The sequence below is a fragment of the Perna viridis genome, chromosome 3 (assembly GCF_037379345.1).
Source record: "Perna viridis isolate PV_CMFRI_1.1 ecotype Kerala chromosome 3, ASM3737934v1, whole genome shotgun sequence".
NCBI classification, from domain to species: Eukaryota; Metazoa; Mollusca; class Bivalvia; order Mytilida; family Mytilidae; genus Perna; species Perna viridis.
The window spans coordinates 9,444,195-9,462,962 of record NC_142447.1 but is presented as its reverse complement, the minus strand read 5'-3'; the positions used below and the strand labels follow the sequence as shown (position 1 = coordinate 9,462,962).

Below are 18,768 nucleotides of genomic sequence, written 5' to 3'. Positions count from 1 at the left end.
TTGGAACCAACTTGGTATGAATGTTCCTTGGGGTATCCTGCATAGAACTGATGTGAAGATTTTTGGTCTGTTGAAAAACTTGGTCGTCGTTACTTAAATAGAATGTAGGGGTCAGACATTAGTTTTTCACATATATCTCCAAAACTGATAGGTTTAGCCCCAATTCTGACGTGGGTAAAAGTGTTCAGCATGATGAGATCTATCTGTGGTCAAATTTTCATTTTAATCTGTTAACCCATATTAGGTCTCAGTATCGTATTAATTTTCCCATAGACTTCTATAGTGAAGTGCATATTTTTAGGATTTTTTAAAAAATATGTGAATTGATACAATAAAACTTTCACTTATGTAGCATTTCTAAGGACATGTAAACAAATAATTTCCCGCAAAGAAAATAGGGTGAGTCCACGAAGATTGGACAGAAAAGTAGTCTTGAACTATAAATAGCCATTTTCCCTACTTTCACTTTCGTTTTGCACTCACCAAACCAACCTTTTCAGTGGAACATTTTTATGTTATTGTGTTAGATTTTCTTTTAAAAAAGTTCTTCATCTTACAGTGTGATGTTTGCTCTATTTTATAGGTCATTGTTCATATCTTTTGACAAAACATTAGTTTGTAGAGAGGCAAAAAGAAAATGCACTATATTTTTATAGCATCCATGTTTTGACGTACACCTACTCAGGGATATGCAATACAGTACTGGTACCATTAGAATTGTTGCCCTTTTTCGACGTTTTTTTGCTATTTTTAATGTTATTTCTTTCAAAAATCTTCTCCTCTGACACTACCAGACCAATTGGAACCAAACTTGGTATGAATGTTCCTTGGAGTATCCTGCATAGAACTGATGTGGGGATTTTTGATCCATCGAAAAACATGGCCGCCGTTACTAAAAAGAGAACAAAGTGGTCAGACAGTAGTTTTTCGCATATATTTCCCATACTGTTAGGTTTAGCTAAATTGTGAGATGGGTAAAAGTGTTCAGCATGATGAGATCTATCAGCAGTCAAATTTTCATTTTAATCTATTAAGCCATGTTGAAGTTATTGCCCTTTTACAAAGTTTTTTGCAATTTTTTTAATGTTATTCCTTTAAAAAATCTTCTTCTCTGACACTAATTTACCAATTGGAACAAAACTCGGTATGAATATTCTTTAGGGTATCCTGCATAGAACTGAAGCAAGGTTTTTTGATTCGACAAAATACATGGCAGCTGTTGCTAAAAATAGAACATAGGGGTCAGACAGTAGTTTTTCGCATAAATCTCCAAAATCGTTAGGTTTAGCCAACTTTTATTCATAGCTGAAACGATCCTTATCTTTAGGACAACAAAAGTCTTCAGGCATAAAAGTTGTCAGATACCTCCTTGTTAGAGTTATTGCCCTTGAAAGGTGAAAAATGACTTTTTTTGCAGTTTTCAGTCAATATCTTGAAAACTATGATAGATTTAGACTTTCATTTGCTGAAATGATCCTTATGATAAGTCCTATCAAAGTTACTCTGAGACAAAATTGTTGGACAACTTCTTGTTTAATTTATTGCCCTTGAAAGGCATAATTCAACCAGGTGAGTGATTCAGGCTCATGGGAGCCTCTTGTTGGGACAATAAAACAGTGAACAGAAATGTCTTCCTACCCCCTTTGTTATTATGTTAACTGGCCTGAGAACCTAATATTTGCTAAATTAAATTCAATTATTACATAAACCTTAACAAAGTTAAAATATTTCTTTGTTTTAGCATTAATTTAGATAAAATATATCCAAGCTGTTATGCAATACAGCATGGAATTAGAAGTACACATCATTTAATGGTTATGACTTTGATTAATGAGTTTAAGGATTATTATATTTTGATATAGAGGGCACATTGATAATTGTATATGTCTAGATTATAGTTCAAGTGGAAAAGGTTATTAATTGCTAAGGCCATTGGAAAAAGTTGTCTTTTAGATCATAGCATCACAAGACTTATATAGGGGGTGAAATTGGCATACCCACCTACCCACTGACCCGGCCAGCGAAAGCTATATTTTTATAGCCTAGCTGGCCGAGTGGTCTAGGGCGCTGGACTTTGTGCAGGCGGTGTTGCCATAAATGTCACAGCGGTACAAGTTCGAGTCCCGCGGAGGGAACAACCAAAAATTTGCATCGCAAATTTGACAGTTCTAACATCGTTGGGAATTTTTCAGACCTTTCTATACGTTTACATATCTTCCCTGTATCAATTTGATCCGATGGAGCAGTGTAGCGAATAGAGTCGTCACATTCTGAGACGTTGTATAATATTGATTTGTTGTGACATGCATCATTAATTGGATCCTCTATCCTACATAATAACATCTAAATGAACTGTTCCGTACTACCATACATCGTGTACTAAGTTACAGCCCTAGATTAATCCTGCGAGGAGGAATGACCCGGCCAGCGAAAGCTATATTGTTATAGCCTAGCTGGCTGAGTGGTCTAGGGCGCTGGACTTTGTGCAGGCGGTGTTGCCATAGATGTCACAGAGGTACAAGTTCGAGTCCCGCGGAGGGAACAACCAAAAATTTGCATCGCAAATTTGACAGTTCTAACATTGTTGGGAATTTTTCAGACCTTTCTATACATTTACATATCTTTCCTGTGTCAATTTGATCCGATGGAGTAGTGTAGCGAATAGAGTCGTCACATTCTGAGACGTTGTGTATATATATATATATATATATATATATTTTGCAGCATCAGGTCGGTTACATTAACATGTACATAATAGTAACACCGGAAGTATTTATCTGTGCTTTAGATGAATGTTGGAATGTTGGTTACATTTACATGATTTTTTACTCACCTTGTGAGCTACTGCCATCACTTGGCATCCGTCACCATTGTCTGTCATCAATAACAATTTTTTAAAACACTTCTCCTCTGAAACTGCTCAACCAATTAGGACCAGACTTGATATGAATGTTCCTTAGGGTATTCTGCATAGAACTGACATGGGGATTTTTTATTTGTCAAAAAAGCATAGCTGCTCTTACTAAAAATAAAACCATAGGGGTCAGACAGAAGTTCTCCAAATATATCTAAAAAAATGTTAGGTTTAGCCAAATTCTGACTTTGGGGTAAAAGTGTTCTGCATAATCAGATTAAATTTGATATTTTTATTTCTTAGGGTATTCTTCATAGATTTGCTGTGGGGATTTTTGATCTGCTGAAAAACATGGCCACTGTTATTGAAAATAGAATAAAGGGGTCAGTCAGAAGTTTTTCTCATATATCTCCAAAACCGTTAGGTTTAGCTGAATTCTTTCAATCAGTAAAATGATCCTTTTTATAAGGCCTACAAAAGTCTGCATTGCATCAAAGTTGTCAGACGACTCCTTGTTGGAGTTATTACCATTGAAAGACAAAAAATGTTTTTTGCAGTTTTCAGCCAATATCTTGAAAACTATAATAGATAGAAAGAAACTTTCAATTTATGAAATGATCCTTAAGAAAAGTCTTACCAAAGTCCTCTTTTGAGTCAAAATTGTCAAACAACTCCTAGTTAGAGTTATTGCCCTCGAAAGGCAAAAAATTTAACCAGGTGTGGCGAGCGATTCAGGCTTCTAGGAGGACAGCATCAGAAGTATTTTCCTGTGTTTTTAGTAAATGTCAGTTACATGAACTTGTATAATTTTATCTTACAGCCCAAGAAGTTTTTGTCTGTGCTTTAAATGGCTGTCAGTTATATTTACATATGTTTTATATATTACAGCACCAGAAGTATTTGCATGTGCTTTAGATGAATGCCCAGGTTACAGTTATCCAGTTGATTGGTGGTCATTAGGGATATGTGCTTATGAAATGCTCAAAGGACGAGTTAGTATTATTATGATAAAGCTGTCATGTTTTTAATAAGATGTGCCAAAGTCTGATTGCATGTAAGTTTTGATGCTGACTTACTTATTGTAGCATGTACATTCATAATTGCTGGCTTGCTTGGATTGGGAAAGGTCATGGCTTACATTCCGAGGCAAGTTTCACCAAATACTTTAAAATGGTAATCACTACTTCTCCACTAAGCATGTCTTATATACAAGGTTGATTATTGACTGGGTTGACATGTTTCAGTAAGATATCAAAAGGATCTTTTTTGGGTAATTGAGAATCATAAATACAGATAAAATTCAAATTTTGATTATTTACTCAAATGTTTCAGCCTTTTTAAATTGCTTTTACCCCCAATTTTTGTGATTTTATAATAAATTGGAGTTATCTTTCTTTGAATATTAAAGAATTTGAGTTTGATCTGATTTTTTTGTAATTGAGCATGTGTCAATCAATATTTAATACAACACAAAATGGCAGGGTATCATTTAATGTCCCATTAGATGCCCTATTACTGGTATTATTAATAATAATAGTATTAATGGCACAATAAAAATCAGTCTTAGCATTTGGACAAGTACAAGACATGATCTGTTTAATTGATCTAATGTTCTCATCCTGAAATGCCGTAGGATATGTAAAACCACAACCAATCAATCAATCTACTTTTTGTCTATAGGCTAAAAACCACTAATTCCACTTTCCATAGGCTTCTATGCTAATTTCACAATATTCAATGGCTTCTCTGGACTTTACCTTAACTTTAACCTGCAGAGGACTATATATCAGCATGATTCTACATATGTCAGCTCACAATCCTCAGAATGGCATGTGGGGTTAGCAGACTTGCAGTGCAGTACTGGTCACCGGAAGTGAAGGGTCTATAAATAGCATGGGAAATCCCAGTGTTTACACAAGATAGGGGTATATTTAAAAATCATTATGGAGATTAGGCTTCACATCACAAGAAGCAAAATGCACCTATAAAATGTACAGAAATGTTTTTCCTTTCAGAAACTGTTTAAATTTTTTAAATAAGATGAGAACTTTTTTCACAGCACATGAGGAACAGGGGTAATTTCTGCGTAGGACTATTTTTGCGTACGTTCCAAATGCTCATTGGTTGAATTGGTGGTCTGTAACCTGTAGAGAAGATAATGGATATAATTTGCTATGAGGGTACTTATGTAATCAAGTTTTATATTTATTTATAGACCCACATAAAAGCATATTTTTAAAACATTTCATGTTTATCTATTACAGAGACCATATGATATCCACACAGGTACCTCAATATTAGAAGTCAAACAGATTTTTATGACATGTAAAGTCCATTATTCTCAGTCAATGCATGAGGGTATTAAAGATCTCATTAAAGGGGTAGGTACATGTACCTGTACATATAGAAATATCACAGATCTCATTAAAGGGGTAGGTACATGTAGCTGTACATATAAAGGTGTCACAGATCTCATTAAAGGGATAGAGACATATAGCTGTACATATAGAGGTGTCACAGATCTCATTAAAAGGATAGGGACATGCAGCTGTACCTAAAGATTGGATCAAAGAGCTCAGTAGAGGGGTAGGTACATATAGCTGTACAAATATAGGGTGTCAAAGATTTTATTATAGGGGTAGGTACACATAGCTGTGCATATATACCAGTAGGTGTCACAGATCTCATTAAAGGGGTAGGTACATATAGCTGTACATATAGAGGTGTCACAGATCTCATTAAAGGGATAGGGACATGTAGCTGTACATATAGAGGTGTCACAGATCTCATTTAAGGGGTAGGTACATGTAGCTGTACATATAGAGGTGTCACAGATCTCATTAAAGTGATAGAGACATATAGCTGTACATATAGAGGTGTCACAGATCTCATTAAAAGGACATGCAGCTGTATCTAAAGATTGAATCAAAGAGCTCTTTAAAGGGGTATATACATGTAACTGTACAAATACATGTATAGGGTGTCAAAGATCTTATTATATGGGTAGGTACATGTAACTGTACAGGAAGAGGATGTCTCATATTTCATAAAAGGGGCACATATAGTTTTACAAATATAGGGCATCAAAGATATCATATCCTGTTATTTTGATGAACATTTTTTTTAATCCCATATATATTATCTTTGAAGACTGGAAATAATTCCATTTAAATTCAATTGAATTTACAAATGGATGAATTTTGTTACTTTTTGAACAGAAATACCAACAGCAATTATTTATAAGGATGACTCAATTTCATTTTTTTAGATAAAATAAGAAAACATAATTATCATGCTTAGTAAACACAACTATTTTACTCAATAATTATGATTTGAGTTATTCCTTTTAGATTTGTTTAGTTCAATCCTGCTCATAAGATATTACCAGAAGCTTGCACAAAATTGTGTACAGTGTAATGGATATGTTTTCCCTTATATTTGGTATTAGTTTCAATCTTATCTATTGTTATTTTCAGTTATTAACTCTGGACCCAGATAGAAGAATTTCTGGCCTTGACTCACTTAAGAGGCAGTATTTCATGAGTGAACTAGACTTTAGTAAAGTTTTACAGAGAGACACAAAGCCAACATTTGAACCATCAGTAAGTATAATTGTACCACCACTCAAAAGGATAGGGGAATATACTGTATTGGCCTTGTCTGTGATTCCATGTGTCCATGTCTCCGTAACACTTTTTTCCGTCACAGTTTTCTCAGCAACAACTGATCACAGTGGGTTGTAACACATACTTCCTGTTGGTATGCCATATGGTTGGAGCCATTTTCGGAAAAATTAGACAACTTACTGTTTACTAAGGACTTTATTTATTTTTTACATATTTTGAAAGCTGAAGTTTTTGTCACATTTTTCTCAACAACTACTCATCACAGTGGTTTGAAATTTTTACATGTTTTTCTGTAGGTATGGCTTGTGGTGGGATACATTTTAAAAAAAAAATGAACAACTTCCTGTTTACCGAGGACTGTTTATTTTTGAAATTGACATCCCATTTTCTCAGCAACTACTCATCTCTGTAGCTTGAAATTTTAACTTGTTCTTCCTGGTGGGATCCATTTTGGGAAAAATTCAACAACAATTTTGTGTTAACTGAGTAGTCGAGGACTTAGTTTTATTTTTAGACTTTATGTTTTTGCAAGTTGAAATTTTCCTCACACTTTTCTCAGCAACTACCTATCACAGTTGCTTGAAATTTTAACACATTCTTTTCGTGTTGGGATGCATTTTCAGAAAAATTCCACTACAACTTCCTGTTTAACGAGGACTTTGTTTATGTTCCCGATACCATGATTGATAGCAGGGGTATCACTAGTGAGCCATCACTCAAAGAGTTCTTTTTTCTTGAAAAATTATGTTTTAGAACCACATTTAAGTTCTACAAACAGATGGAAATCCAAACAAAAAGGAAATGGTGAACTATTAAGACCCAGGCAGTGGATCAAGTTACTTTTGTTGGCCTTTCAGAGCTTCCTTGTAGGTGTTTGTGATCTCTGTATGTATTTACTATTTTATAAAGGTTATATGATGGTGCATTTGTTGCATCTCACCGTTTCTATTAGAGATCACAAAATTATGTTTTCTAAAAAATGAATGTTGGTTTGTAATTTACTGAAATAGTAAGAATGAAATAAAATAATTAAAAGTACTAGCTGTTTTACTATTAAGGGAAGTAAATCTCTGTTAGTAAGTTAGTTGATTTGTTCTGAATTTGAAACTATATTCTGAGTCATCCACTTTAGACACAGAAAAGTCTCTGTTCTCTTTGACCTCGTAATGAGTTTAACATTACATTGGAACAAAAAGTAATTAATGTGATAAATAAACTTCATGTTGACTATATCAAAGTGCCTGTCTAGTTTCTACATGGACATCTCTTAAATGCCAGTATTGTCTTAACATGAAGTTTTGATTCTAGATATAGAATTTAAAAATGTTTATATATTAATCATTAGTGCTGAAGATTTCAACTTCTAAGGCAACAATTGTGAATTTTATAAGGCTGAATTTTTTTGAAATTATGGTTTGTTGAAAGCCATAAAAATTGGTAGTCCATGAACAATCATTCTTCCCCTGAATTATTTTTTTTGTTCAATTTCCTCCCATTAGTATACCCTATAGAATGAAAAAAAGGAAAAAAAAGAATCAATCAATACACGTGTACATGATTGAAATGTATCTATTTTACAGAAAGACCATTTGAACTGTGACCCCACATATGAACTTGAAGAAATGATCATAGAATCCAAACCACTGCATAAAAAGAAAAAGAGGTTGGCGAAACAAAACTCTAGGAGGGGTGAACTGTCTAGACAAGCTTCTGTTGTAAGTTTTAGACATCAAAGTTGCTGAAATTTGTTATACAGATCACCTCAAATTTGTTAGGACAATGCAAACTTATATTTGTGTTCTTTGGACTTATTTACATTCTTAAGAGTTGAAGACAAATTTTAAACTTCCAATTTCTTCAATCTGTTAAAGGGATATAATCACTTATATTTGTTTTCAATCCTATTATTTTACATATTTGAGTGTTTAGATACCACTTATATAACTCATTGTTATATTTTCATTTTCATTGGATGACTAAACCCAGACTGGCTCGTATCTTATTTAAACTACAGGTAGATGTTGTATCGTTTCCAAATAATTTTTTATGATTTCTTACTGGGCTTGTCTAGAAATAATGGCCTTATAGTTGGAAATACTAGATACCACTAGGCTTGACACATTTTGGTTGTCAAAGAATGACATATCAAAAAAGCAAGTGTTTTTCACTAACTTGATTGTATTTACTGATTTTAATTCATTTTTTTTCACAATGTACATGTATATATCCTAACAAACATTAATGCCATGCTTGGTTACAATCCATCATGGTTTCAGAGGAGAAGATTTTCTAAGTTGGAAATGTAAAATTCAGAGAAAAAATACATTTAGGGGCCCATAACCTATGCCATAAAATTTCGACATAGGCCCATCCCATCATGCTGAACAATTTTCTTCCCTGTCAGATTTTAGCTTAACCCAATTGTTTTTGAGTTAAATGCAAATTCTGCAATATGACCCCTGTGGTCTATTTTCAGTAATGGCAGCCATTTTTTTTTGCAAGATCAAAAATCCCAACACACAGATTGTTAAAGATATTCTTTTTAACAATCCTGCTAAATTTAGTCAAATTTATCATGTAGTTTCAGAGAAGATTTTCAAAGTTGGAAATGTAAATATCAGGGAAAAAGTCCATTTCAGGACCCATAACTCATTCATCAGTCAACTGGTCTTTATGAAAATTTCAGCATAGGTCCATCCTGTCATGCTGAATAATTTTACTCCCTGCCAGATTTTAGCTAAACATTATGTGCAAAATTCTGAAATTTAACCCCTATGGTCAGTTTTTAATAACTGCCATGTTTTTTGCTTGATCAAAAATCCATACACAAGGATTGTTAAAGATACCCTAAGGAATATTCAAGCAAAGTTTGGTTACAATCTGTCGAATAGTTTCAGAGGAGAAGATGTTTGAAAAAGTTAATGGACAATAGCTCATACAGCCTTTAGGCCAGGTGAGCTAAAAAGTGACTACAGTAGCATTATATTTTGCATTTTAATTGTTTCTTACAGGATTCTGAAAGTACGATAGAAGAAGAAAACATTTACAAATATTTTAAAGTATACAACAGAGAAAAGTAAGTCATATAAGAAGCAGTCTTTATAAAATTCAGACATGACGTAATTCATGCATGTCAAAAACCCATCAAACTCACTTTCTTTTCTTATACAGAAACAGGTACAGACCACTAACCCAGTCTTTCATGTAGTTTAAGTTGTGGCACTTTTGAGATAAATTTTATGTAGAGGCACTTGCAATAGTTATTGTTCTTGATTATGTTAACTTGTGTGGAAGATGAATGTATGGTTTTCTCAAAAATATAGATCTGAATGAAGAAAGGAATAGCATTAAGTGAAAATATAGCTCATGTAAACAAAAAAAGAAATAATGAATTTGTGCATGGTAGTCACCTTTAAAAGTTAAAAAAAAAGGAACTGAATACAAATAAAATACATTTAAAACATAAAAACAAATTGATAAATGTGAGCCCAAATTTTCAGCCTTACTCTTATATAGTCATCATAACCCTGTTTTCAACTGCTTTTAGTTTTAGCAATTTTCATCTTGAACTAAATACAAATAAAATATGACACGTAAAAAACAAAATTGATAAACGTGAGCCCAAATTTTCAGCCGTACGGCCTTTGTCAGGTGCAAAAAGTATTGAAGATAAAACTATCATTCCCTACCACAGAGACAAGGTGCCCTTCAAGATTGATCTTGAACATTACGAGATATATATTCTTTTTTACCTGTTATATGTGGCTATCGTTCACAAATTCATTATTCTAATTGACATTAAATTTGAGTCACTTCACAATATAATTGTTTGGTGGGGATTTTTTACACTATGAATCACCTCTACTATAGACAGTTTCTGAATTTTATATGGATTGGTACTTAAAATGTCAGTTTTTGAACTGGTTGTTGGAGAGTTGAGATTTCAACAAAAAATAGTTGTAAAATTTTAGAGGGCAAATCCTAAGTCTTATTTGATATGTGTGTGTGTTTCAAATCCCCCACCTCCACTACCATTCGAGGGGTTCACCCTGTTTGTCTATCCATTCATAAGTCCATATTTTTTGTAAGCACAATTCCTCTTTAACCACTCAAGGGATTTTGTTGGGAATCATATGTAAATGTGCATAAAGGAATATGATTACTGTCATAGATTGCTATCATGTAAACTTAAAGGGTTTAACATGTAAAAAACTTGCAAGCACAATTCATTTTAAACTGTTCAAGGTTTTTTTTATGAAAGTATAATGGAAGGTTGGGCATCATTTATAGATATGCATTGAGGTATATAATTAGAGTAGGAGGACTCCAAAGGGAGATTGTTTAAGTTAAGGGTATTTAACATTACTGTTAAAGTACTATTGTTTGTGGGGTATCAATTTTCCTGACCATGAAATTTGGTTTCCAACTATAAGGAAATTTCTATTGACCTAATGATGTGTATACTGAAAACTTCAAAAGCATAAAGATATCCACAAATTTGTTAATCTACCCTAATCCACAAAAATTGGTATCCATGTATAAAAGTACTTTCACAATATTTGAAGTGGGGGAATGGGGTATTCTTTTTGTGAACATGTCACAGTATATTCACTGTATACTCAATTTTCTTCTTGATCCGTTTATTTCCCTTTACACTTTATAAAAACTCTCCTCCCAATGTGTGTAAATACAATCCTATTTTTGTTGATATTGCTACAAGTGTGGAGTTACCCAACAATGATGAAAAACTGAACAATCTTATATCAATGAAAGATCACAATATATATTGTCAAGGCTTTCATGAGAAGATGAAATGTGATTTGTAGATAATTAGCCATAACTATAATACTAAACAAAGCCAAATCAGTGAATTGAACTTTTCCTAAAAAAAATTTGAAGGTGACTTGTAGTTCAGTTAGGCAATTAACTGTTTGATGTATGTATTATTGATAAATTTACAAATGTCACTATAATATATAATATACTAAATGATTTTTAATTTTGGTGGAAATTGATGTAAATAAATCATAATTTATGTTGATGTGCTTGAAAGAGTAATCAAGGGAATCAAGATTCTAGCTGAAATCAAAAGAATGTAATCCAGGGACAAAGACCAGACATGGAAAACAGACAAACACAACAAAGAAAATAAAATAACTAAAAAAAATACAAAGTAACAAAAGTAAATGAACAACTTGGACTCCACTAAAAACTGGGAGCATGGACCAGGTGCACCGGTAGGGTAAGCATCTTCTGCTTTTAAGCTCACCTGGCCATAGGCCATGTGAACTATTGCCATCATTTGGCCTCCATTGTTGTCGTCATTTTTGTTGTTGTCTGTCGTCGTCATGAACAATATTACAAAACTCTTCTCCTCTGACACTACCTGACCAATTGGAACAAAACTTGGTATGAACATTCCTTGGTGTGTCCTGCATAGAACTATTGTGGGGATTTTTGATCCATTGAAAAACATGGCCGTCATTACTAAAAATAGAACATAGGGGTCAGACAGTAGTTTTTCACATATATCTCTAAAAATATTAGGTTTAGCTGAACTCAATTGCTTATCCTTATTATAAGGCCTTCAAAAGTCTTCAGGGATCAAAGTTGTCAGGCGAATCCTATTAAGAGTTATTGTCCTTTAAAGATGAAAAATGATGTTGTTTTTTTTACAGTTTTCAACCAGTATCTTGAAAACTATAATAGATTGATTTTTTGATTGATTGTTGGGGTTTAACATCTAAGAAGCAATATTTCAGCTATATTCAGACGATGAACATGAAATGGATGATAAAATGAACATGAAATGATGATGAAATAAAAAAGGGATGGGACACAAGGGCAACAGGGTTGACAAATTTAGATTGCCACTAGAAAAGGGGAGGGATGGGTAAGGTCGGGCAATTTAGCCTCCTCTGGTGGAGCGCAAAGGTTCCTACTCCTATCGAATACAGCAGGGTTCTTTAACGTGCGAGGAACATGGCATCTTTCCCAACACGGTGCACCACTATGGTTTCCGGTCAGGTTTTCCGTATTATAGCCTAACAATCCCAGCATGTAACACATCAGGGGTACCCCATTCCACTACCTGGGGCACACATCCCAGTTGCTCTGTGGGAAGAGCGCCTAGCCCCCGGCTAGGTTTCTGAGCACTATTTAGTCGCCTTTTACTGAAATTAAAGGATCTAGCTAAACAATGATCTTTCTTTCGGATCAGATCAACTATAAAGTCAGCCTCCTAAGAGTGAAGGAATAGGTCAGTGAGTAGAGGAGCACAATTTGTTCAAATTGAAATGCAGACCATTTGTTGAAAAAGACGTCCACCATACTGGACAAATATTTTGTCATTAAAAAATTCCAGCATTTTGAAAACATCAGCTTTCACTTATTTGGAAGATGATTTGGAATTTTTACAAAGTATGAGGAATCTCTACCAAAAACTACATATTTGTATCTATGTGTACCTTCCTTTTTGGAGTAACAACGATGTATACTTATTTTTGAGTGGGGATAATAACTAAGTATAGGGGATTAAAATCTGTATATTAAATTCATTGACTACTAGAAGGCATTTGACAATGTTGACAGAGAGACAATTTGGAAACTATTAAAGCATTATGGTGTTCCAAGTAAGATGTAAATATTGTTAGAAGTTCATATGAAGGCTTCAACTGTAAAGTTATTCATGAAAGGCAGCTGACAGAACCATTTAATGTCAAAATTGGAGTACAACAAGGCTGTTTACTTTCACCCTTTCTTTTACTTTTGGCAATTGATTGGATTATGAAGAAATCAATAAATCATTTACAAAATGGTATTCAATGGATACCCTGGAAGACCTAGACTCTGCAGACGGTATAGATCTCACTTTGCATACGGTACTCACCACCAAATGCAAAATAAGATCAACAAAATATATGAAATATCAGCTCAAACTAGATTGAGAATAAAAAAGACGAAAACCAAGGTTCTAAAGGCCAACACCCATCATACAGAACAAATTAAACTAGACGAAGAACCTCTAGAAGATGTCACAAATTTTACATATTTAGGCAGCATAGTGGATAAGAAAGGTTGCACAGATGAGGATGTGAAAGCCAGAATTCAAAAGGCCATGGCAGCTTTTAAACAACTAAGCCACCTCTTAATAATTAACATTGGATGTAATACATTTCACAGACAAAAGCAATGTTGTTTTGGGCTTTGTCTGCTGGTATGACAACGTATTTGTCATGTATAGTAGACAATGTTTTTGCTACATCAGGGTCTTGGAAAACTAATGTAGCATTGACACTCATTGACCTACTTAAACTTTCATACGTTTCAAAATTAAAGACCTCATGGCGTTAACCCTTTCTGACAGAGAAAGTCAATGTCTTCTTGTCGTTGTTTTATCCAATGTCTTGTGTAGTCCTCCACTTCATCTATAAGAACTTAAAAGTTGTAATTCCAATTTATGGAGTGTGGTTCACAGTCATTGGGACCTTTAGAAGTCAAAGAGGTGCAGAGGTTATCCATTTTGTGAGTTAGCTAATAGTATATCTTGTTATGTATGTACAGTTGTATCATAACTTTTGATTTCACACATTTTTTTTTAGAATTAAGTATGACCAGGAACAAGCTAGTCTAGAACCGAAGGAGGAAGAAATATCGGATGCAAGGAAACCATCATTGAGAGGGATACGTGTTAATGAAAGTTTTGATTGTGAAGAAGAGGAAGAAAGCCGTGATGGCATAACAAACTCTTCATTTGATTCACCAGACATTCCTGATGCTAAACAGAGACTTAGTGTTCATTCAGCAATTGATATAGGTGGTCGAAGACATTCAGGAAAAACTGTGACGTTTTGTGATAGAAGATTGTCTGATTATACATGCTATGCTCGCCACCATGATCCAAGTAAAGTTTCTGAAAGAACAGGCATTATAAAACCAACATTAAAGGATAGAAGATCATCAGACATGACGGGACAAAAATCTTCTGTAGCTGATAATTCAGATCATACGGGTACTAGTTGATAAAGTCAGCTCTTGTTAATTTATTTTTATACTATAACAAATAGATCAGTCTAAAACATCTAATGTATATTAAGATATTATTGAAGTCATTTTTTTTATTTCATGTTTGAGTTCAGGACCAAACTTAATATTTTTTTTAAAAACTGAATACTTATAGTCTCACTTCCATAATTATCATCAAACTGAAAAAAAAAATATCAATAATTTCTAAATTTACATTACTGGAAAACCTACATATTTTTGTACTAAGGACTATGTGTTTTTAGTTGTGTAGGGCATCAGAATTCTTTATATTGATACTGACTTCAGTTAAGGACTTTCTATGAAGTCATCTCTCAGTGTGTTAGTACTCATGTAAATGCCAGTATATACACCCTTGGAACAAAAAGGAGAGGGATTATTGGATTCTTCTTATATGTCTGGCTGTCCCTACAATAAAAGGTTTTTGTTTTTAAAACTAATCACAAATTCTAAATCCCATACAAGATGTAAGTTTCAGTTGAAAACTTAAATGCTCTTATTAAGTTCATAAATCAAAAACCCACAAACCAACAAAATTCTGAATATCTATGAAAATTGGTACTCGTTAGGAAAAAAGTCCTTTCACAGTATATCTCGAAATTTAACCATGGGTTGTTATAAAAAATTAATTAGTATGAAACAAAGTATATAAAAATTACATCAGCTCCCAATGGATGAATTGATTTCAAATTTAGTGTGTGACTTTATATAGTTGAGGCATTCATTGTAAGCGATTGTGGGTACTGTCCAATATCTACTTCCTGTATGTATGGTCATGTTGATCTTACTTAGGAAGTTTAAACCACTTTGTCCAATGTCCAGTTAACTACCTAAGGAAGTTCATCAGGTGCGTTGTTATGTAACCAAGGGAAGACCAACTCTATTCCCTGAATTTAACTATATTACACATTGTAAAAGTCTTCAGGTTTATGAGCTACCTCTCCTTGATTGGATAAATCTATGAACATTTTGTTTTCTTTGAGGTAAAGGTTTAGAGGAATAATGGAAATGTTATAATGAACATTTTATAGCAAGTCCCAGTATGTACTTCTGTGAAATCCTAAATCTGACCAATTGTTTATTTTATTTTTTTATTTATTACTTTGTTACATTTTATTGTATTTGTTTACTCTAGTCAACTATATTTTATTTGCATCTCATTTACAGCGAGTAAAATAGACAACTTCATGGGAAAGAGTTGGTCTTGTTTTGATTGAATGATCACTACTTAGGTAGAGGACAAGTGAGAATGAGATTTCAAAATATCCATTGATTTTTTAATCTATTTCTGATTTCTCAATTGTCCAGTAGTTCATTAAGTAACAGTCATTCAATCAAGGGAAGCTATACCAAGTCTGTCCCCTTTACTGTTTTACTTGCTGTGACTGATTCTGAGATAATGATCTCGACATTCTAATTTATTAACTTGTTACTTTTTTTAAATGAATGTATACAATTTAATAGAAGTTAATTCAGATGTTGTTAGTAGATATTGAATTATTTATTACAATGCATTCCACTAAAGGAGTCATTATGCCTTAGTTCAAGTCCATTATTATAATTTAGATTCAAAATTTATGATCCAAATTTAGTTTACATGGAAATTATATGAATGAAGCTGAGCATATTTTGTTCTTTGATCAAACAAATCTACATGTATAGCACAAAAAGTAGGTGATTTGGTAAATCTTGTAATTTGCTGTGATTTGTTCCATACATTTCTTATTTCTACTATCCACATCCTTATTACACTCAACAGAAGGTTCTTATTTTACAATTGTCCACATCCTTATTACACTCAACAGAAGGGTCTTATTTCTACTATCCACATCCTTATTACACTCAACAGAATACACTCAACAGAAGATTCTTATTTCTACTGTCTACATCCTTATTACACTCAACAGAAGGTTCTTATTTCTACTGTCCACATCCTTATTACACTCAACAGAAGGTTCTTATTTCTACTGTCTACATCCTTATTACACTCAACAGAAGGTTCTTATTTCTACTGTCCACATCCTTATTACACTCAACAGAAGGTTCTATCAAAAACAACTTAAGAATAAAATATATTTTTGTAACTTACATGGAAACATTTTCATTTCATACAAATTTGATTTAATAAATCAAGGTCAAAGAATTTTGAAACTTTTCATAGTAAATTTTCATTTTCGATCATCTAAATTGACTGAACATTTCACAAGTATTGCAAATCTATAAAGATCTTGAAATACTATTTTTTATCACACTACAACACAACTTACTCATCTGAGGTAATTTTCATATTTGAGCAATTTTGACCATCTTTCTGCCTCAGTCTCCAGTGGCGGATCCAGGGGGATGCAGGGGATTGGCACCCCTCCTTTTTACTAGAAAATTTGTCATTTTCTTGTGTTAAATTGACAAAGAGTGGCTTTGTCCTAGACCACCCCCCATTTCTTGAGTAACCCCAACAGGCACCTCTCCTTTTCAAGTGTCTGGATCTGCCCCTTATCTCGATTTTACTGCAAGTAATTGGTTATCTTTAATGATAGATTTTGTCTTCCCTTGACTGAATGGCCATTTACTGTTAATCTGTATTGAACAGGACAATTGAGAAGATTTAAACTTTCTACACCAAGACATAGATTCAAATATCAATGGAATGATAGGAAGTCAAATCTTCTTGGTTTTTCTTGTTTTGTCCAGCTAACTACCTTGGTAGTGCAGTGACGATAATTCAACCAAAAGAAGAACAGTTCTATCCTCTAAAGTTTACTGTTTTACCTGCTATAAAATGCTGTGATACAGTCAATGGAATTCCACCAATGATCTTTAAACCTTGGGAGAACTTTTGATTTTAAAGTATAGATTTTTATATGGATTCATGGTAGAAAATATTCATTCACCATTACATATATGTTAAATTGTTGATCTTTTTTTTTCAATTACCGGGCAAAACAACTAAGGGGAAATCCTAGGGAAGCATTAAACACTTCTTAAACAAGTTCTGTTTAGTTAATTTTAAAAAAAAACATTTAATGTATTTTGGAATGCTTCAAAAACTGATAATTAGTGTACAAACTTTCCATTTAACATTCCAGTTTCTGAATAGAAGTAAATAGTTCTCAGATTATCATTCCATTCAATGGTCCAATTAGCCTATTAAGTACAAGTCTTTGCAAGAATCTGGTAAAATGGGTGAAAAAATCATGCTTGTTAATTATCATGTGACAATTTAAATTCTCTTATAAACATCTCCATGTGAAATGACCATTATTTGATCTCTGCATCATTGGATATGATTGGAACATGTTTTTTGACAAGGGTTATCTGCCCTTGAAATGTCCGCTTTCAGTCCATTTCAATAAAATTACAGCACAAAAATGAAAAGGAAAATGTCTATTTCTTAATATTGATAATTGCTCAGTCAAAATGGTGAGCATTTCCATGTTCCAGCCACTGCCTGACTCTTACAGGGATTGCTACTTAAAAATACTCTAGTGGTTTATACTCGTATTGTTACTTGTCAATAAAATGTTGTTATAACCTTAATAGTGGATAGTTATTATTACTTTGTTTTTTATTCTGTGTGTACATGTGTTGTGGTCTTTCGCTTGTTTCAAATTAACAAAGGAGAAGCAAAGAATTCATCATCCAAAGAAAAAAGAGAAAAAGATGAACTGAGCAATGCTTACTATCAAAATCCCCTACTTGACAGCATGCATCATTTGACCTCAAAATGGATTTGGATCAAAATCAAAAATAGGAGGTGCACAATGTGAATATGTAATACAGATTCTGCGAATTTCATTTACTTCCATTCAGTGTTGTAGGAGGAGCAACGAATAAGAGATGGGTACCCCTATGTATAACAGAAGGAAGAACAGACAAGCCTGTAATTACTGTGAAGTCTGCAGGATATCAGGACTTTTCAATGTGACAAAAAAAAAAAAACATGGAAAATTTCATTTAGCAAATGTGGGATAATTAGTATCTTGACAACTTTCAGTCTGCACTCTGAGCATACATCCATCAGTCCTGCAAACAAGTTTTCCACACCTTTTTAGCTCACCTGGCCAAAGGCCAGGTGAGCTATTGCCATCACTTGGATTCCGTCGTCGTCGCTAATAATTATTCAATACTCTTCTCCTCTGAAACTACTTGACCAATTGAAACCAAACTTGGTATGAATGTTCCTTGGGGTATCCTGCATAAAACTGATGTGGGGATTTTTGATTCATCAGAAAACATGGCCACCGT

At 33.5% G+C, this 18,768-nt stretch overlaps 1 protein-coding gene across 3 annotated transcripts in view; it reads left to right on the top strand.

Annotated features, from left to right (window-relative positions):
• LOC148620940 (serine/threonine-protein kinase 32B-like) overlaps positions 1-18,060 on the top strand; it is a 74,631-nt gene extending 56,571 nt beyond the window's left edge. For all 3 annotated transcript variants that reach the window (XM_088574842.1, XM_088574843.1, XM_088574844.1), the window contains 6 exons: positions 3,743-3,846; positions 5,119-5,235; positions 6,331-6,456; positions 8,061-8,195; positions 9,492-9,556; positions 14,082-18,060. In XM_088574842.1, the coding sequence (XP_088430968.1) occupies positions 3,743-3,846; positions 5,119-5,235; positions 6,331-6,456; positions 8,061-8,195; positions 9,492-9,556; positions 14,082-14,502 (968 nt within the window). In that variant the 3' untranslated portion in view covers positions 14,503-18,060. The remainder of the gene's footprint in view (positions 1-3,742; positions 3,847-5,118; positions 5,236-6,330; positions 6,457-8,060; positions 8,196-9,491; positions 9,557-14,081) is intronic.
• The last annotated feature ends 708 nt before the right edge of the window (positions 18,061-18,768 follow it).